At 42.4% G+C, this 21,673-nt stretch overlaps 1 protein-coding gene across 1 annotated transcript in view; it reads right to left on the bottom strand.

The window, feature by feature from the left end:
- Positions 1-477: 477 nt before the first annotated feature.
- The window catches only part of Atp2a2 (ATPase sarcoplasmic/endoplasmic reticulum Ca2+ transporting 2), a 52,230-nt gene continuing 31,034 nt past the window's right edge, over positions 478-21,673 (bottom strand). Inside the window, exons 6-21 of the mRNA XM_060382415.1 lie at positions 20,634-20,714; positions 18,459-18,544; positions 16,761-17,225; positions 14,524-14,612; positions 13,844-13,946; positions 13,082-13,213; positions 8,953-9,075; positions 8,656-8,874; positions 7,485-7,820; positions 6,827-7,047; positions 6,284-6,486; positions 5,247-5,332; positions 4,867-5,000; positions 4,339-4,456; positions 2,717-4,253; positions 478-1,267 (exon numbers count right to left, since the gene is read on the bottom strand). Coding sequence (XP_060238398.1) covers positions 3,981-4,253; positions 4,339-4,456; positions 4,867-5,000; positions 5,247-5,332; positions 6,284-6,486; positions 6,827-7,047; positions 7,485-7,820; positions 8,656-8,874; positions 8,953-9,075; positions 13,082-13,213; positions 13,844-13,946; positions 14,524-14,612; positions 16,761-17,225; positions 18,459-18,544; positions 20,634-20,714 — 2,669 coding nt within the window. The 3' untranslated portion in view covers positions 478-1,267; positions 2,717-3,980. The remainder of the gene's footprint in view (positions 1,268-2,716; positions 4,254-4,338; positions 4,457-4,866; positions 5,001-5,246; positions 5,333-6,283; positions 6,487-6,826; positions 7,048-7,484; positions 7,821-8,655; positions 8,875-8,952; positions 9,076-13,081; positions 13,214-13,843; positions 13,947-14,523; positions 14,613-16,760; positions 17,226-18,458; positions 18,545-20,633; positions 20,715-21,673) is intronic.

Below are 21,673 nucleotides of genomic sequence, written 5' to 3'. Positions count from 1 at the left end.
TTTCTATCATGGGTTCTAGGAATCAAACTCAGGTTTCCAGGCTTATATAGCGAACACTTTACCTGCTGAGCCATCTTGCTGGCCCTGGGTGTTACTGTTGCCAAGGGGTTCTGTATTAGAGGAGTAAAGACCACTTTAAGGAATGTGGAACCTCGCTCCAAGCCCGTCTCTGGCCAGATTGCAGTTGAAAGAAGTCAGGACCCGTCAGGTCTACTTGTCAACAGAAGGTGACAACACAGTCACTTTGCCTCTGAGCAGTCAGGCTGGTCCATGTGGAATCTTCTCTTTCTACTTCTGAGCAATCAGGCCTGTTTTCTCCTGAAGGCCCACTGGTGACATGTACTGTTTTCCATCCTGGTTGAGTATAAAACTAGTCTCACAGGAGGGACTCAGCTCTGTTCCCACCCTTGTAACCAAATAGGGGGCCTCGGTGCCCATTCTCACCCTCCTATAAAACAGCCATCGCTACACTGAGGGTTTATCGTAGAATAGATTTATTTACCCGAAATCATGTCTGTGCAATACCTGTTACCAGCACAGAGAGAAAATGACCTCTATTTACAGTCTACAGTCATAAACATGCACTGTAAGAAGCTGTGAGGAACCGATGCTGAGCACTTTATTACGATAAATGCACACAATACTTGTATTGCACCAACAGCTGTCTACTGCTTCTGACTTCATTAAATAAGTTACATGAATACAGTGTGAAACAGCTGGCTGCACACCCAAAAAACAACTGAAGTTAGGACCAGAGGCCTATGTTGTAACCATTCAACAGCTGTAGTGTTTTAAATGAATTTATAAATAAGCAAACTGTACAGGGCCAATTAGAAAGCATGTTTCAATGTCACTGTAGAGCAATCTGGATACTTACAACTGAAGGCATGCATTACAGTTATCATACAGTTATAGAGGCTATGACAAATTTTGCAGAGAAATGTGGAGACTTGGCTGATGGCTTCTGTTCTTGGGTTTCAGAACCTCATTTTTCTTGCAGCAAAGAAACCAAACTTCTCTGGAGAGGCTGATACATTATGCTAAATTGTACATTTGTTATCATTATTTTGACTGAACAGCTAAAACCCCACTGGTAATACACATTTCCTCCACATCACACAGTGATTTGGGGACCATTTCTATTTTTCTTTTCCCCAACATCAGTCATGCAGAGGGCTGGTAGATGTGTTGCTAACAACGCACATGCACGCACCCGAACACCCTTACATTTCTGCAAATGGTTTAGGAAGCGGTTACTCCAGTATTGCTGAAAAGGAAAGAGAGAGGAAATCAGCTTCTTGAAACATAGAGCAATGTTAGAACAACTTTCCAAGACAAACCAACAGGGACAGATGGATAGAACACTGCATTCGGTCTAGATGCAAGACCAGCATTTCTGACTAGGTGTCCTGAGGTGCTGACCACTCATCTAGAAGCAGTGGCTTGGTGACTGCCCTGTGCCGCCTCCTACCACCAGCTCCTAACAAAGCTCCAAGAGGCAGAAACTAGAAGGCATGTCAGGTATGAGGGCTGTGAGAGCGGGAGATCTCGGTAGCCATGCAGAGGGTGAGGCAGGTGGAGCAGAGTGAGTGGCATGGCACCAAGGGGAAAAAAGGCCTTCCTGCTCCCTCCTTGTTCTCCATGGTAGCCAGTTCCAGGCTGCAGGCTCAGCTCTGCTTCAAAGGCTTCCTAACTGCAGGAGCTGGTCTTAATAGCTTATGGGCCATTAAGCAGGCATCAAGCAAGTGCTGTCTTGGATGTTCCTAAGGCCTCTGTGCCATTGTTGGGGCTGAGATCCTAGCTTGATGGTGCTGTGGTAGCAGTTGCTCTGAAGTGGCTGGCCTTGCCTGGCCTTGGTAGCACCCCTAGCTCTTTGGGGAAAACATCACCCATTGATCTGGCTGCACTGAAGAGGCCACTCAGGAAAACCTTAAGGCTGAGTTCCAGGCTAGAGTGCTCTAGTTGAGAATGACACTGTCCATCCATGTACTGTTGTCCCTTCTTGAGGGTACTGGGTGAGGGTAGGGCTTAATACATGCAGAAGGGGACCCATGGCTGGGACAATGCTGTTGGCAGTGGTCTTTGTGGGTAATACTATGACATCAAAAAATGGCAAATGACATTAAAAAAACAAAAAAAACAAAAATAAAAATAAAAATAAAAAAACCCCAAAAACCCTGCCTGCTTCCTGAGAATCACTGCTCCCTGCAGTACCTGGAGGACTTGAAATCAAGGGTCAGTTGCTGGTTTCCCTCAGAACCTGGTACTTTCTCCTGCCTACCACCTGTAACTTAGGGTACTAGCAGCCCTGAGGCCTCTGCACACCAGAGGGTTGTCTTAATGGCCACACTCTAGACACTCATTCTAAAACATGTCCTACAAAGGTGATAAAAACTGCCTACGCAGGGTCAGCACCTTTTTTCAGCCAGTAAAAATCCAACCTTTGTGACATGTTTGCATAAGGTCTCAGTTTGGAAATAGAGGCTTCACAGGTCACAAGGGCCTCCTCCCTACAATTCACAACAATCACTGTCCCAGTCAGTGTTTACACTGGGGCCACCTGTGCAGTGAGCAGCTGACATCCCTGTTTCCTTAGGAAGTGGCTGCCTGGTGGGTACAGGAGCCACGCAGCCCACTAGCAACAGGGGCCATCTCATTCAGTGGCATCCCCTGTACACAGGCCACAGCACCCCAAACCCACAGGGAAGATACTCACGTTAGTTGATGGATGTTGGAAGGCATTGGAGGAAAACACCACAGTTAGGACTGTTAATGACTCACACTGCCGTTAAGACTGACCTTGAACATGCGCAAACGTTCATCAGAGTCATGGTGGTGGTGGTTAGTGTCACATTCAAATAAAAATAGTTCTATACAATATGTTCATTTGGTCATGTGCTATTTACAGATTGTACAAAACATACACACACAGACACACACTTGCCTTTACACCAAGGTACAGACAACAGGCCAGCAGAAATTTGCATAAATGTGTATCACATGACAGATTGTGCCTATACATTATGAAACCCTACTACGCAGCAGCACAGGATCCTTCCCCTCAGGAACAGGAAACTAAGGCTCTAAGGTGAGAACCTCAGAGAGATTTGAACTGATTATAGTAGTTCAAGGCCATTAAGAACAAGACAGTTATTTTCCTCTGTCCATTTAAAATGTTTTATTTTTCTTTTAAACTAGATTGTGAAGTGCCACTGAATAGGCAATGTTGGCAAAACAATGTCTGTTACAATAAAATACATTAGACATTTAAATAAATAACCTTAAAAACTAGGCGAAGGACAGAAACCCAGTCGATTGAATCTGGAGCAATGTTTTCTGCACAAGCGAGAACAGGCAAACCTCTTGTGAAGACGGATGTAAACAGAACCATCAGACCTACAGAAGAAGCCGAGCGGGGTGGGCTGGGGGGTGACAGAGGCTGAGGGTGCAGGAAGTGGCAAACCAAAAATACTGACTGAGGTAGCAGGACTCTGCTCAGTGCAGAAAAATTGGCTTATGAATAAAAATTAGACTGTGATACCAAATTAAATCCAGAGAATCATGCAAAAGACACAATACATGCTATTTAGGTTTTTTTTTCTCCTTTTAAAAACCACACACATTCATTTCCTAAAGTCTGCTGCCAATTAATTTGCTGACAATGTCTGCTGGCTCAACTATCTTTGTACAAGTATGAGTATTAAACAGAACACTGTACATGCTTTTTCATCTACAAAAAAATATCTGCATAAAATAGTGTTAGTTCTCTGTACATGTCAATGGACACTTTAATTATGTGTATAAAAAAATGAAAATCTTGTCCCACTGGAGTCAGAAAAAGCAAAACAAAATCTAGAATATGAAACCTCCTTCACCAGCCAATATGTTCATGTGAAAATTCAGCAGAAATAGACAGTTGCTTTAAACAATAAAAAAATTAATTGATTAAGTTAAACATCTTCTGTATGTAGCGCTGTCAGTCAAGACCAGAACATATCGCTAAAGTTAGTGTCTGTGCTGTAGACCCAGACCACCAGGGGCATAATGAGCAGCACAAACGGCCAGGAAATGCCATCGGTGCATGCCGACAGCGAGCAGGAGGATTTGGTGGCAGGCTGCACACACTCTTTACCGGGTTCCAGGTAGTTTCGGGCCACAAACTTGAGTGTCTCATCCATGAGGATCACAGGCAAGGAGATTTTCAGCACCATCAGCCACTGGGTCAGATTCAGCGGTGTGATCTGGAAGATGAGCTGAGACAGAGAAGGCTGCATCAAGCCTCTGGACCTGCTAGAGAGGGGCCACACCAGACCCAGCCTGGGTTCCACAATAACTCACCGGCAAAGGTTCAACGTAGAGGATCAAGAAGTGAAGTGACATGGACAAGCAGATAGAACCCACAAGCCAGATATTCTCCCAGGGGGGCATCCTCAGCAAGGACTGGTTTTCAGACAAGCTACAGGTGAGAAGATAATTGATCTTACCACAAGCAAAGGCTCATGTCAGTGACACAAAGGGGGTAGGGGCTTAGTTAGTGAGGTGGTCCTGGCAATTCCTGCTAACCTAACTCTAAAGGCCTAGATTTCCCACAGTGGGGGAGAACTGTAATCAATGCAGCAGATGCATCTCTGTGCGCTCAAAGCTGCTTTTGTCAGTGGCATCTGTTCCCTACGCTGCAGACATAGCCTGGACTGCTGGTCCCATTCTCAGACCCTGCCGTATCATGGTGACAGTGATGGTGACAACCCCCACTGCTTCCTGAGGACAACAGAATAAAACTATGTTTGTCCTCTTCTGGGAGAGAAGAGCTTCTCCCAGCTATGACCTTCACAAACCCTAAGATCTCAGCCTACAAGAGTCACTAACCTGTTGAGGGCATTACACATCTCTATGGTTACAAGAACAGAAAGTGCCATTGTCATTGGGTATGGGGATTCAAAGATTGCACAATCCACTCCATCAAAGTCTGGGTTGTCCTCTTTACACTGTAGGAAATGACTCTGCAACAAAAACCCAAACACATTCCATCAGACAGGAATACTTCTCAAATCTAGACACCCATTCCATACCAAGTCAGGCCCCAGCACCAACATGAATACAGCCCGGCAGAAGCCGCGGGTCCCAGAGCCACCTGAAGCAACTGTTTACTGTCTGAACCCTAAGACGATCCAAAACTACCTAAAGACAAAGGACTCAAAAGAATTCACTCTATTACACAGAGGGGGTAAAAAAAAGTGGCTAAATACCAGTTGGTAGAAGGACACTCTAGGACCACCATCGGCAGCGATGAACCACCATGCAGCAGCACCCACGGTTGCAGCACCAACGTAACCTGGAAACAAACATGATGTTGCTGACACACTTGCGGCTGGGGACAGCACTGTGAATTGCAGATTAACACACAGGCCAGAGCAGCTGACCACAGACAGGGTATTTCTGGCCTAAAAGGGAACCAGGCCATCTCTTTGGAGTTTGTGAGGAAAAGTTCCTGCTTAACCTGACCCAGACCCTGCACAATGTGCCAGAGCTAAAGAGCAAGCACAGGCATGCTTTCAAGATGACAGGTATACTCCCAGATAGAACTGTGTTGAGGGAACCAGGTCACACCACAGTTTATTGTATGGGTAAATTCTATGTAGTTGCTTTGTTTCATTGATAGCTTAGTAGAATCCTTCTAAAGAACTGCCAATTACAGTGTTCGCACCCAGCCCATAGCAGCACAGTCAGGTCTAAGGAGAGGCTATTCCTCATCAACTATAATCTAGGAACTTTATTACAAAGGTGAGATTGGTTCAACCCCTGTGGTCAGTTACCCAACTGCAGAGCACACAACTAACCTGAAATTACAATGGTGCACAGAGCAATCATTAAAAGCCAAAGACAGGGAGCTCAAGGGTGTCACAGACAAAGAGGGGGAACTTTCTTGCAAAAGTCAAATCTTTTTTTCTCCAAAAGATCCCAGGACAGTGGTTTCACCTCTCTGGGCATCAATTCCCTATCTGACAGAGAATACACAACTAGCCTCTGCTAATGGGACTCCACTTGTTCCCTTGGTAGTAATCACCCATTCAAGCCTGGAGCTCTGAAGAGGGAAGGGCCCTGGTCTGTGTTGATATTTGTATTCCGTTGCACAAGAGAAAAATATGAAAAGTCCAGTGTCTAACTGCTGCTTCTCCATAACCCAAGGAAGGACAGGGTGCTCAACAGGGGCTTTGAGGAGGCTTTTAGTAAACTGCACCGAAGAGGGCATATTCCCAACCAAACAACAAGCAACTGTACTCACAGCCAATAGCCAGGTAACGGAAAAAGAGCCATCCACTAATCAGTGGCTCTTTTGGGTTCCGGGGAGGCTTGTTCATGATATCCAGGTCCGGAGGATTGAACCCCAGCGCAGTGGCGGGCAGACCATCTGTCACCAGATTGACCCAGAGTAGCTGGACAGGAATTAAAGCCTCAGGAAACCCAAGGGCTGCCGTCAGGAAGATACTGTTTATGTTCGAGGGAAGAAGAGAAAAAAACTCAAGTGATTTTTGGAATTATGGAAGCCTCTTCTCTCCTAAGCCATGAGCATCAAACATCTAACCCATCAAAGTTCGTATGAAACTATTGGAGGACCAAGGCTTTTGTGACTTTAAACTACTGAGGTAAACTAATTCCTGTGTTAAGGAATATTCTCTGCACACTGGGCAGCTATAGACAAGCCCCTTAGACCTCTCCCCACTCAGGCTAACCACCAAAGAAGCCACAACAGAAGCAGAAACTGAGAAAGTCCAACACCCTGGCCCCAGCTTTGAAAGATACAATATAGCCCTAGTCAGACACCCACCAGACCACTTCCCCAACGTTGGATGAAATGAGGTAGCGGATGAACTGCTTCATGTTGTTGTAGATAGCTCGGCCCTCCTCCACAGCAGCCACAATAGTGGAGAAGTTGTCATCTGCCAGGACCATCTCAGAGGCAGTCTTGGCCACTGCGGTACCTGAACCCATGGCAATTCCGATTTCAGATTTCTTCAGAGCAGGAGCATCATTCACACCATCACCTGTCTGAAAGGGAAGCCACAGGTGACTAACACATCACCCACATGGCACACCTCTGGGTAGAGGCAGACTGATGAGAAGGAAATACCACAGAATAGCAGCAAGTATCAAACACTTTACCCGGAAAATGTACAAGCAGCCAAGTGAGCTTACCAAAGAGACTCAGAAAGGCAGAGTCAAGGGGACTGGACATCTGTTTTATATTGTCTTCTGCCAACACCCAACACCTGAAAGCTATTTGTAGTGTTGCCACATAATTTATGGTCATTTACACAGTTCAGACACATACTCAAATAGTCAATGTGTGTGTGTGTATCTCAAACCCTCTTTGTTTTCAGAAACTAGGTAGCCCAGGCTTGCCTCAGCCTAAACTCCAGGATTACAGGCACACATCACCATGCCTAGATGGACATGAATATCACTGCTCATGTCTAAAACCTTACCATAGCTGTGATCTCATCAAAAGACTGAAGGAACTCAACGATCTTAGACTTGTGAGAAGGTTCAACTCGAGCAAAACACCGGGCATTTAAACAGGCATCTCTCTGGGCTGAGGGGCTTAGTTCATCAAACTCCCGCCCTGTAAAAGCCTTTGATGTCACATCCTCATCCTGCCCAAAGATGCCAATGCGGCGACAGATGGCTACAGCAGTCCCCTTGTTGTCCCCAGTGATCATGATGACTCGGATGCCTGCTTGCCGGCACAGCTTCACTGAAGAGGCCACTTCGATCCTGGGAGGATCCAGCATGCCCACACAGCCAACGAAAGTCAGATTGGTCTAAAGTAAGAGAGTCACTATGAGTTCAATCAGCTTATCCCCACAGAAACAGTCCTGGCCACTCCTGCTATAACTCCAAGTTTGACACTTTCCTCTGCCAGCAGCTGAAACAATGTCTCACCATATATACTTGAGAAACCTGTAGCAGTCCTCTGGCCTCAGCCTGCTGCTTACACATCTCTACTTCTGGCCTTTATCATCATGCAACTTGGGATTGAACACAGGGCTTTATCCAGTGTTCTACCACTGAGCAACACCCTCACTTAATTGTATTTAAGAGAGTACACTCTCATCACCAAATCATTCTGGTCTAAATTCTCACATTCTGTAATAAACTTATCCACTGGGGTGTGTGTGACACCATACTGAGGTATAAGAGCACTCTGAGCCTGGCAGTCTCAGGAGCTGTTCCTTCTGTTTAGTATAGTACAACCCTGACAGAAAAATCCTGGTCTAAGGAAGAAATGGAAACGAATCTCCGAGCATATATATATATATATATATATATATATACACACACACACACACATACATACATACATATACATACATACATACATATATACATACACACATATATACATACACATATATATACACACACATATATATAAGCAATATCTAATAAATATTTTTAAAATTCCATTAAATACTTAGTTCACATTAGGCTTTACAAGCTTATCTGAACTTGTCTCGATTAGTCTACATTGAAAGGAGATTTATCAAATTCTCAACTATTTCTGTTTGAAACATCAATCCAAGTAAGGGTTACTCCTGTGGCCTCGCCAGGACATCTGCTTGTCCTCTGGCAGCAGTGACTGTGCCAGTGAGATACCTCATATTTGATGAAGTTGGCAGAGTCTTCCAGGTGCATCTCTTCTCTCCTTAGCGGGTTGTCGTGAGTAGCCAAGGCCAGGCAGCGCAGTGTGTCGCTGCCACTGCCCCACTCCCGAATGACAGACATAATCTTCTGTTTGACACCAGGAGTCATGGGGACCTTGGTACTTCCAACTCGGATATGGGTGCACCTGTCGATGACACCTTCGGGAGCACCCTGAAAATGTGAGACTCAGATCAGCAATTGTACCTGCCTGTTTACCCGTAAGAAAGCCTCCATCTGTGCAGTACTTGCCTTCACAAACATCTTGCTCATGGATGTCCGGCTCGGTTTATTTGGTGTACAATAGACAGACATTGATTTTCTATCGCGTGAAAACTCTAGAGTAAATTCCTTCTTCATCAGCTGTTTAATGACCTGTGGAAGGTCAGACAAGAACACTGTTGAATTACTATTTCTAGACAGATACTCATTAGACACTCATTATACGACAGATCCTGCCCCTGTTCATCTATCTTCATCATGTTGGTCTTTAGGGAGTATGGCAGCCTAAACAGTAGTGAACAGGACACCAAGTCCGTACCCTCAAAAAGTGTCCTATAGTTTGGGAACAGATCAGAATGTACAACTAAGATATACTGAAGGCCACGAGTGTGTGTGTAGAAAGACACTTGGAGGGCTTTAAACACTGGCTATTAAGAGCTGTCTAAAGGGTCGGTGTGGTGCTACATGCCTATAATCCTAGTAACCAGAAGACTAAAGGCAGGAGGATACCAAGTTCAAGGATTGCCTTGAGAATCCATTCGAAAACCTCATAAAGGGAGACATGGAACACCAGTTCATACAGTGGTGGTTAGCTCACCAGGCCAATGGCACTGGGCGTGGGTTCCAGAATCGGCTCTCCAAAACCTTGAAGTCACACTGTTCTGCCAGTGAGGTTTACTAAATGTCTGCTGTGGCTGCAGCAAGTAAGTAAATTCTGAAGCATTCTAAATAGCTTAGGAGGAACCCTACCACACTCACAACATTCAAAGTATTTAATATTATATGGCCAGAGACAGTATGAGTAACTAGAGACAAAAATGACCAGAGACTAGGAATGGTTATCTACATCCTGGTAGGTCAGGAGAGATCAAAGACACCCTGGCCAACCCTAAGAGCCAAGTGACACATAACTTCAATGAGGGAGCACAGTAGTAACTGATGTTTCCTTAACATGTTTTTTGGCCTCTCACTGACTCTACTGTACCTTATCTCTACACCATTTCTCATTCAAGTAACAACCTGACCTGAGCAGGATAAAAGGGTATGTCATTTTGACTGCTTATGTTTTCTTTTACTCTGGTTCTGGGGATTGAACTAAGGCAGGCCTTGTGCACGCTAGGCAAGCACACTATCACTGAGCTATGTGAGGTTCTATGCCAAGCAAAGAGATGGGCAGAAGTGATCTGTCTAGAGAGACCGTGGTACTAAAGAATGACTAAGTGGCCAGTGTCTGCTAGTAGCCACAAAAATTGTTTTATTCAAACTTCAGACTGGATGGTCTTATGTGGCCACAGCAAGCCAAGGAAAAGCGAAGAAAGACAGCTCTACTATGATGGTCTGTGGGTGCACAACAAACAGTGGTACCTGGACAGCTATGCTAGGGCTGCCCATGCTGATGCAGGTTTATGGCTCTACTCCAGGCTAAAGGGCAGATAAAATATTTATGGATGCTTCCTGCATCATCTTTAGCTACCACTGACTGACCTTTGGCACTCAGATTATGTAGATCAGTTTGTTTGAGAACTTATGTTTTAAGGAAATACTTTATAGAAAGCTGAGTTATTACAAGATCTGTCAGCTTCTTTTCAGCAGTTGAATTTACTGATAGATCAAACTGTTTTGGGATATTGTACATCCTTAAACACACAGAGTTTTACTTCTAGCTTATTTCTCTATTTTTGAAATTCTTTCTTCAAATAGAAGCTTGCAGCACTGATTTCTAACTTTGTATTACCTTTCTGAGATGGCGTCTTGATAATTACATAGCCCAGGTTAGGCTTGCCTTGAACTCAAGAGCCTCTGAACACTGTGGTTATATGTATCTCAATTCCTTTGCTGGCTGGCAATGAAATACCCTGACAATGTCAACATAGGAGGAAGTTTATCTGTTCCAAGTCACAGCCAATCTGGCTGGAAAATCAGGAACTTGAGAGAATTACATACATTATAGCCACAGTTAAGACAGAGAATTAACCACACAGACTAGTTCTTAGTCCTCCTTTCAATAGGACAGTTCATTATTCTTTGCTGAGGAATGGTGTTTTCATTTCAGTTAACTCAAAAGAATCCCCTAAATGCCAATCTAATCTAGAAAATTCCTCATTGACATCCCATTTCCTTTCTCAAGTGTTTGGTTGTATCTTGCTGACAAGCTAAGCTGACCACAATTGGTATGCTGCTGTTTTTTTTCTATCCATGAATTAAACATTCTAAATAAATACTTAGAGGACTTGATATTATCAATGCCCACTTTAATCTCATCCAGATTAGGTGAAAGATTTTTTTTTGGTAGTCTGCCTTAGTTTAAGCCTTTGTAATTAACTTATTGAGCTTTGCGTCATGGACCAGTAGTGTTTTCTATGTTTTTTTTTTTTTGTAAGATAGATTTATTTATTTATTTATTATGTATGCAATGTTCTGCCTGCATGTACTCCTGAACACCAGAAGAGGACACCAATTTTCATTATAGATGGTTGTGAGCTACCATGTGGTTGCTGGGAATTGAACTCAGTACCTCTGGAAGAGCAGGTAGTGCTCTTAACCTATGAGCAATCTCTCCAGCCCCGTGTTTTCTATTCTTTAATGATCTGTATGCATTTAAAAATGATAAAGCCCCTCCCCCCAAATAAAAAAAAAAGAGAGAGAAAAGGCTGGGTGTGATGGTGTACACCTTTAATCCCATGACTTAGGAGGTAGAACCAGACAGGCTTCTGAGTTCGTGCTAGCCTGGTCTACAAAACAAATTCCAGGAGAGCCTGGGCTACACAGAAAAAGATGTCTTGAAAACAAAACAAACCCAAAACAGAACAAAATAAAACAAACACACACACACACACAAAAGAAAAAGAATATCTTAAGAAGTAGTAACAAATACAGTTTTGATTATTGTTCAAATGTTTTGAATCATTACTGATTTCCCATCTGAGCAGTCATTAGGTTGATTTCTGGGATATGTTAAAATCCACATTTTTTTTTTCATTTTCTAACATGATTTTTAAATTTTTATTTTACACGCATTGGTATTTTGCCTGTATGGATGCATGAGTGAAAGTGTCAGATCCCTGAACTGGAGTCACAGTTGTGGGCTGCCACATGGGTGCTGGGAATTAACTTCATGCCAGTTCCTCTCTTGACCAGTGAGCCATCTCTCCAGCACAAGCCTCCCATTAAAAGATATATACTTATTTTTATTTTATATGCATTTGTGTTTTGCCTGCCTGCGTGTCTTTGTAAGGTGTTGGATCCCTGGAACTGGAGTTACTGACAGTTGTCAGCTGCCATGTGGGTGCTGGGATTTGAACCCAGGTCCTCTGAAACAACAGCCAATGCTCTTAACCACTGAGCCAAATCTCCAGTCCCAACCCTCCCCCATAAAAAAAAAAAAATACACACACACACACACACAGTATTATGCCTGCATGCCAGAAGAGAAGAGGGCACCAGATCTCATTATAGATGGTTATGAGCTATCATGTGGTTGCTGGGAATTGGACTCAGGACCTCTGAGCTATCTCCAGTAGCCTCTCCCTATTTAAATTTTTTGTGTATGGATGGGTGTTTTATCTCTGTGTATGTTTGTGCACCTCATGTGTTCTAGGTACATGGAGGCCATAAAATCCTGACCCTTCAGAACAGGAAATACAAATAGTTTTTGCTGCCAGGTGGGTGTTGAGAATCAAATCTAAAAGAGCAGCCTGTGCTCTTAAGGAGGGAACTCTCTCCAGGTTCAAAATCCACATCTCTAATTGTGACTTGTCTAGTCTGTTACATTTAATAATTATAAACAATATAACCATTCGAGTTAGCACAAAGTTTCAAATAATTCAAACAAAATTTTGGGTTGGTGGAGGCAAAAGCTTGACTAGAATGTATTTGAAAAAAACAGGAGTTAAAAAGAATACAACAGTTCACTGAGTTAAACAAATGAGGTGTCAAATGAAAATTAGGGCAAAGGACAATTTAAGAAGCATACAATTACTTTCTCTATGCTGCTGAAGAACCAGTATGAGAGATCACTTTACCTGACTGTTGATTATCAGGAAAAAAAATACTGAAGAGCAAAGGTATACTCAAGCAGTGCAGAGGCTGAGGAGGCAGGGAACAAAGAGTGAATGTATATGGTATGCTGAGACACAATACACCAAGTTCAAATACTGACCGAATTGCAGGCATTTGCACGTTCTATTTTAGAAAGTCCCTTCAGTTCAGTATCAAATACATTCATCTTCTCTACCAGGCAAGTGAGAGCAGTCTCTGTAGCTTCTCCAACTTTTTCATACACACCCTTTGCCTGCATTGTAGAAACAAGTCCATGTCAGTAAGACAGTTTGTCCTCCCATCCACACAAGAAGACACTAAGGTACAACCATGAGACAAGACAATACCATGAGTTATTAATTAATGTGTTTTCTCATCTGAGGTATTTGTTCATTCCAGGTCATTGTTTATTATTCTTATACTTTAGCATAATCTGAAAGAAAAGGCCTAGGCTTTGAGAAAGAAAGCAAATAATTAACCCCACTATTTAACTAGGAAAAAGTTGCTTTTGGTTATTATTCTTTACCACCAACAGCAAAACAACCCTATAAGGTTCAGACTGTCCTTGAGAACACATGGCAATCCATGTTTAGAAGTGTAATCCTCCCCCTGACTCTCAGAAAGACTTGAAGCCTGGGCTTTGCTCCTTTAAAGCAAGGGTGCATCAGTGGCCAGAATACCACCACACTATTTCTCTCAGTGAAACAACTGCAGTGGCCAGCCTCAGAGCTATGAAAGGCTTTCTCCAGCCAGGCCATATAAGAGAAATGGGAAATAAAACCAGAAACTTGTTTTTCAAAGGGAGGAAGATGGCTTTTTAAAATTCCACTCACCCTACCCTTGAGCCAGGGATGGCCTCTTTCTCATTTATGAGGAGTCTTACCTCATTATAATCCAAAGCAGAGTCATTACACAGAGCACAGATTGTTGCTAACTCTACAAGCCCGTCATACTGATGGCATTTCACTGGCTTGTCATCTTTATGCCTATCAAAAGAGAAAACATTTCTGGATCACAGTTTGCCTCAACTTAAGATAAACAACCCACAGGGCTGTGGCTGTATGCCACAATGCAGCACGTGTCTGAGGAGGTCAGAAAACAAAGAGTGGCAGGTTCTCTCCTCTAAGTTCCTGAGATGGAACTCCTGTTGTCACACCTACAGGGAAAGTGCTTCTTTGACTTCCCATTTGTTTAAAACAAGACCTCTCACTTCACATCCCAGGGCAGCCCTGAACGTCTGCAAGCATGCAACGATACTGACACAGGTCCCAGCAGTGAAAAAAATGAGTTTGGGGAGGACAAATTAGAACAGATTCACCAGAAAATCTTGCTTTCAAAAGGTATTCTGCTAATAAAAATCATTAAAATGAGCCACTGTCAGCCATCTAGCTATACTTGTGAGTATGTGTGTGTGTGTGTGAGTACACACACTTTTGAGACAGATTCTCATGTAGGCCAGTCTATGCCACAGTGCTTCCAACATCAAGATCTTCTCAATCCATCTCTTATGACAGATCTAAATAAGCAATCACTACAATGACACAGATGATGAAGGTTACTCACACTTCTCCAATAGGTGCATATGTTGATCCAGTTATGGTAAACTCATTAAGGGAACAAGAATCACCTTCAACTTTGTCCAAAATGAACATCTATAAGGAAACACAGAATAAAAGTCCTTAAAAGATACACACAGTAATTCCTTGTCTACAGTGGAAAGCCCTGTTATTTAAGAAGGCAGTTTGAGCCAGGTGATGGTGGTGCATGCTTTTAAGGCCAGCATTCAGGAGGCAGGGGCAGGGGCAGGTGGATCTGGGAGTTCGAAGTTAGTCTGTTCTACAAAGTTTCAGGACAGCTAAATCCTGTCTCAAAAAACAAAAACAATTCTAGCACTTGGAATGCAGGGACAGATAGATCTCTGCGAGTTCCAGGCTAGCCTAGTCTACAAGTCTAGGACAGCCAAGGCTACAAATAGAAACCCTGTCTCAAAGAACCTTAAATTAAAAAAAAAAAAAAAAAAAAAAAATCAATAGACAAAAAAAGGAGGTCTAGAGGATGCTCCCCAAGGCTTAGCCTAACAGCAATGCTTCTTACTCAAGTGCTCAGACAACCTTCAACCAAACTGTCTAAACAGTGATATAGTCACACTCTCCAGGGCCTACCAGAGCAGTTTCTGTCAATGTAGAACAAGCTTTCTTTCTTTTTTTTTCCTCTCTCTCTCTCCCGTGCTCCCCACATAGAGTCTTATTATGTAGCTGGCTTCAAACTCACAATCTGCTTGCTTCTGCCTCGCTAGTGCTGGAATTAAACATGTGTGCCACCACATGGAGGTGTGCTCATTTTATAGAGAATCACAGGAGAAACAGGCTCACTCAAGATCACACAATTACTAGTTAAACAGTGAAGCCTGGATTAATAACCATAATCAACCTTTTCTGTAAGAAAATTCTCATTTCACCTTTTATTGAAAATTTGTCCCTCACAATCACTTATTGTTTCAGTCTCAAGTAGGCATATGCCACCACACCCAGCTTCTCAATTCTTTTGCTTTCTTCTTTAAATACAACAGTGTCTCATTTAGCCCATGCTGGCCTCAAACTCAGTTTGTAGCCAAGGATCTTTGACTTTTTGCTCTTGCTGCCTCCACCTGCAGGAGCTGTGATTTCCATTGTGGGTTACTGTGCCTAGTTTCAGTGCTTACTGTCCTAGGACACATTTAAAGGTTTGTTTGTTTGTTTGTTTTCTTACTTCAAATAATGGTCTAACAAGGTAAGAAAGGCAGGGCTAACATAACAATATGCCAAGTTATATTACAAGCATTTGCTTTTTAGGGAGAAATGGTGTTTTGTTTAGCATGTTATGTAAATAGCAATTGACTTCAGCAGGCAGTTAAATAGTTGTTTCCTCTGGAACACATACATCTAGAGACATAGGATTAAGCCTCCAGTTATTTGTTTTTTTGTTTTTTTTTTTTTTTGTAAAGAAAGGCATCCCCTTGATGAGTAAATTCATCAAGCCTTTCTTTTTTTTTTTAAAGATTTATTTATTTATTATGTATATAGTATTCTGCCTGAATGTATGCGTGTGAGCCAGAAGAGGGTACCAAATCTCATTGTAGATGGTTGTGAGCCACCATGTGGTTGCCGGGAATTGAACTCAGGACCTCTGGAAGAGCAACCAGTGCTCTTAACCTCTGAGCCATCTCTCCAGCCCCCAGTTATTTGTTTTTTAAAAATAATTTTATTTTATTTTATTTTATTTTATTTTATGTGCTTTACTGTGAAGGTGTCAGATCCCTTGGAATTGGCATTACAGTTGTAAGCAGCCATGTGGGTGCTGGGAATTGAATCCAGGTCCTTTGGAAAAGCAGATAGTGCTCTTAACCACTTAAGCCATCTTTCCCACCCCAGTTATTTCTTTAATATAGCTACTCTATATTTCCCAAGACAGTTGGGAATTATTAATTTTTTATACGTGTTTTTCTGTGTTTCAAGAGTGCACACAGAAGTCAGGTTAACTTTTAGGAGTCAGTTCTCTCCTTCCACCAAGTTGAGATCACCCACAAATTGAACTCAGGTCAGTAGGCTTGGCAGCAAGTGCTTTTAGCTATTGAACCCTCTAGCCAAGCAGGCCCAGTTTGGTGACTAAATGATTAATTACTCTCAGGTACTAAGAGACTTAGCTGAGTCCTCACAAAACCCTGAAAAGCAAATTATTAACCAAAGGTTGATGACATAAACGCATAATCTAATAAGAAGCCTAGAAGCACCCAAAAACCACAAAGGCCACTGGTTACTTACCCTGCAGACTGACATCTGGTTTGTGGTAAGTGTGCCTGTTTTGTCTGAGCAGATAACAGAAGTACAACCAAGGGTCTCCACAGAAGGCAGACTTCGAACAATAGCATTTTTCTTTGCCATCCTTCGAGTTCCAAGAGCCAAGCAGGTGGTAATGACAGCAGGTAGACCCTCAGGGATGGCAGCAACAGCCAGGGCCACTGCAATCTTAAAGTAGTAGATGGCACCTCTGATCCAAGAGCCCCCATGAACTGGGTCATTGAAATGTCCAATGTTTATGATCCAAACTGCAATGCAAATGAGGGAGATAACTTTGGAAAGCTGCTCCCCAAACTCATCTAACTTCTGCTGTAGGGGTGTTCTCTCCTGTTCTGTTGCAACCATTTCATCCCGGATCTTGCCGATTTCAGTATTAACTCCAGTTGCCACCACAACTCCCATAGCTTTCCCAGCAGCAATGTTTGTACCCTAGGGGAAAGAGGAAAACTGGTGGTAAGATCAACAGCACTCCCCAACCTAAATACTGACCAGCATACTGGTTGAATTCCACATAGTACCTATTCAACCAAGGGACTGGACAGTTCTCCACACAACATGGACCTGGCGTACAGACCGGTTCTGGGCATAGCAGACTTTTGTGATTTTAAATTCCATATAGCTCTCAGCACTGTGCTTTTATCTTTGTTTCTGGCTCCAAAAGTTGCTCTCGGCTACCTTTGCCATGTATAATGAGCCCTGCTGGCAGTTTCAGAATTTGTATTCCAGCAACAGTATTCAGGTCAGTGAAATCAAATGTGAGTTTGCAGCCCACTCCACTTTAACTTCCAGTTCCAGAATGACAGTTACATTATTGTCACTACAGCATTATACATACTGTCAGTGCTTAAGCTCTCCTATAAACTATCCCTTGAAATACTAATCCAGATTCTAAATAAACAAAATATATGTATTTCTGTACTACTTGAAAAAAATTCATACCAACTAGAAAAATAAACACCCATGTATTTGTCACCTAGGCTCACCAAATGGTATGTCATGTTTGCTCTCTCCAAACATACTTTTTTTTTAAATCACAGGCCACAAACAGCAGCAATGCCCATATAGTTTGAAAAGCACCCTTTCTAGGCTTGAAGACTTTTCTGAAGTTTGCTTTGTTGCCAGGGTACCAGCTGTTTTGTTCCCAGCTGTTAGTTTTTTGACAGCTGAGACACACAGTGAAGAATAATTGTCTTTTGGAATAACTAATTATTTTAAGTGTGATCACTGAAGGTGGCCAGTTAAAAGTCAGTATTTTCAGAACTTTGGGAGGGTGGTGCTCTGAATAAAAATGGCCCCCAGACAGGGAATGGCACACTATTGGGAGTAGGTGTGGCCTTGGGGTTTCAGAAGCTCAAGCCAGGCCTAGTGACTCACTGTCTTTTCCTGCTTTCTGAGGTTGCAGATATAGAGCTCTCAGCTACCTAACTCTCCAGCACCATGTCTGCCTGCATGCTATGATAATGGACTAAACCTCTGAACTGTAAGCCAGCCTCAAATAAATGTTTTCCTTTATAAGAGTTGGCGTGGTGATGGGTGTCTCTTCATAGTAATAGAAACCCTAACTAAGATAGGGTCTAGCTCCAAATAAAAGTACATTCTTAGGTGAGGTCATACGTTCAACCCCTAGCAACCCCATCCCCAACATCTGATAAAAGTACTCACAGAAAATAGCATGTTCTTTTTATCTTGATTGACAGCTCGTGGGTCAGGGACAGGGTCAGTGTGTTTGATGACTGAAACAGATTCACCTAAGCAGGTTATGAAACAAAATGGTTAGCTCTATCTGACACATATCTAATCTTGGTAATTCCCACCCACATCAACCCATTGCCATTTTTTAATCACTGCCAATGTGGGTGGGTGTGGTGGCACACACCTATAATCCCACACACAGGGGACTGAGCAAGCGCTATGTCCAAGTTCAGGTTTACCATATGCTACACATATGCTCAACACAGTGAGACCTAGTCTCACAACAAACAAAAAAGTACACACTTATTGCCAGTATCAGAAAAGAAGCAAAGGTCTCAATTTAGTCAAAGCAAGCAAACTAGGAATAAAAAGATGCCAGGACTGTGAACTGTGATTTTAAAAGACTAATTTTAAAGACTAATTCTGAAATAATAACCCAGTCAATTGCCTTCTCTTATTTCCTGGAATAGTCAAATAATTGATATAGTTTCTTATTTGACCTACAACTACAGTGTAAGGACATTCAGTTGTGCTGGGAATGTAGTTCAGATAGAGTACTTAGCATGCAAAATCTGATTCAATGTCTAGGTAGCACATGCTTGTGAGACCAGGAGTTTGGGAAGTACAAGCAGAAAGAGCAGTTCAAGATTATTCTCAGCTATGTACCGAGTTTGAGGACAGCCTGGGCTACACGATACCCTACCTCAAAAAGCCAAGTGAAAACAAGATTCTGACAGCTTTTTCAGTTCTGTCTCTATTTCTAGACACACCCTAAGAATCTCAGATATATAATCCAATCATTTTCCTAACATTTTATGGCTTAAAGGCTTGAAGCTGATGCTGCTAAAGTTAAGCCGTTTATACAAAACCAAGTATTAAACTCAGGTGACTTGGACCTACCATATTTATTATGATCAATTACTTTTAAAACTGATATATCTTGACAGCCTTTAAAACTTAATATTTACTTATTTAATTCAAGTTAGGACCTAAGTTGTTTAATGTGTGGGCAGGGGTGGAAAGTACACCAGTTCCGGGAATCAAATGCAACCTTTGGCTGCGGACAAGTTTGTTCTTTTCTCTCATTCTTTTTCTTATTATGTGTATGCATCTTTAGCGGAACATATATGTACTGCATCCCTTTCTGGCTCACGGAATCCAGAAGATGGTACTAGCTCCCCTAGAATGGAGGTTGTGGACAGTTGTGAGTGCCGGGAATTGAACTGGTGTCCTGTTGCAGGATATTTGATCCCACTGTGAAGCCAGAGATTGTGAACTGTAAAAACCTGTTTCCAACTGTGGTAAGGCTCAGTCTTTGATCCTAGAGATTTCTGTTTACTGTAAACAAGTAAAAGTGTGTGCTCATCATAGCACAAACCAAAATCCAAGAGCTAAATAAAGTTAGCCCTAGGTCAAGAGGTGGAACAATAAACCACCGGACAGGGATTAAACAGAAAGGAGAGACATGGAGTTGAGGGTATTTAAGACAGCTTGAAGAAGACTTTTTCCTTCTGGAATGTGAGCTGAGTAGCAAGGGCCTTTTCCTTCTGGGAATTTTGGTGAGCAGGAAGATCAGCTTGGTGCTTCCTCTGACTCTCTGAGCTACCAATATTTTCACCCCTGAGTCTTTATTGGTAAAGTCGAATGATTGAGATTTTTTTTTATATAAAACAACAGAGTCCTCTGCAACAATAGCGAGCACTCATAAAAGCGGAGCCATCTCTCCAGTCCAGACTAGTATCTTTACCCAGGTGAGCCATGGTGCTAGCCAGCATGTTTTGTGTGTTTTTCCCCCATTTTATATGTACTGGCGTTTTGTCAGTATATATGTCTGTGTGAGGGTGCTAGAGTTACAGACAGTTCTGAGATGTCATGTGAGTGCTGGAAATTGAACCCAGGTCCTTTGGAAGAGCAAGCTAGGCTCTTAACCACTGAACCACCTCTCCAGCCTGCCAGCACTGTTTTTAACCTGACAACCTTGCCTCCACACATTATTCCATCCTGGATCATGATGACCCTAAGAAATTAAGTATCTTAGAGAAAGTTGGGGTAGGATGTTATAAACGGACAGTAGGCATTAACTACATATAGCTGGGAGATAAGAGGCTTTAAAACTTGAGTGGTTTTCCAATATGCAATACTTACCTGTGAGAATTGACTGGTCAACTCTTAGAGTTGTAGACTTGATGGAAGTCAATCTTATATCAGCAGGAACTTTGTCGCCAACTAATTAAGAGGTTAAAAAAAGGTAACTAAAGTGAGCAACTTTTGCAGTTCCTAAAGATATTTCCAAATCAAACACAATTTTTAAAAACAAATACCTTGCACACAGTACAATAGAATACTTTTCCATTTCTAAGCAGGGTGAACAAATTAAGAGCAGACTACTGGCAATGAATAACACAATGGGGATTATGTTTAAAGCCAGCTAGATGGGCCTGGGGCTTAGGTGGCAGAGTGTTCACTTAGCAGCACAGGGCCTGGAGTCCCTAGGATGGACTACGGTAAGATTTGAAATATACAGGAAAGTGATATTTAGGAAAACCCAAATAAATATTATTCTATAAAGTACTTATTTGTGTGCGTACACAGTCTTCCAAGCTTTTACTTTGGACACTTAGTAACAATACAATGACTACATAACCACAAGGTCTAAAGGCCATCATCATTCCAACAATATTAACAACAACCAAAAGAAAGTTCTAAAAAGATTAATTCACAACACAAATACAAAGCAGGAGAAATGGTACTTTAACTTCAAAGAGACAAAAATAAGAAAATAGACCTGACTAAACAAAGATATATAGAAATAAGATTCATAAATCACTTGAGCTAAACATTCGCCAGCTTTCATAGGGGAAAAACAAAAACAAACAAACAAACAAACAAACCACCAAGGCTGAGGAGACAGGTTGTTAGTTAAGCTTGCCATGCAAGCATAGACAGCTGAGGTCAGTTCTCAAAACCCATGAGAAGATGAAAGAATCCACTCCACAAAGTTGTCGCCTCCCCCCGCCCCGTCCACAGTAACAACATAAATCTTAAACATTAAGTAAAAAACTAGATGTGGGTAAGTGAGATGGTTCAGCGGGTAGGCACTTGAGGCTAAATCTAAAGACCTGAGTTTGATCCCTGAGACCCCCACAATGAAAGCAGAAAACAGATTGCCTTAAATTATCCTCTAA

This window comes from Meriones unguiculatus, chromosome 4, assembly GCF_030254825.1.
Source record: "Meriones unguiculatus strain TT.TT164.6M chromosome 4, Bangor_MerUng_6.1, whole genome shotgun sequence".
Taxonomy (NCBI): Eukaryota; Metazoa; Chordata; class Mammalia; order Rodentia; family Muridae; genus Meriones; species Meriones unguiculatus.
This window is presented reverse-complemented; position numbering and strand designations above follow the sequence as displayed.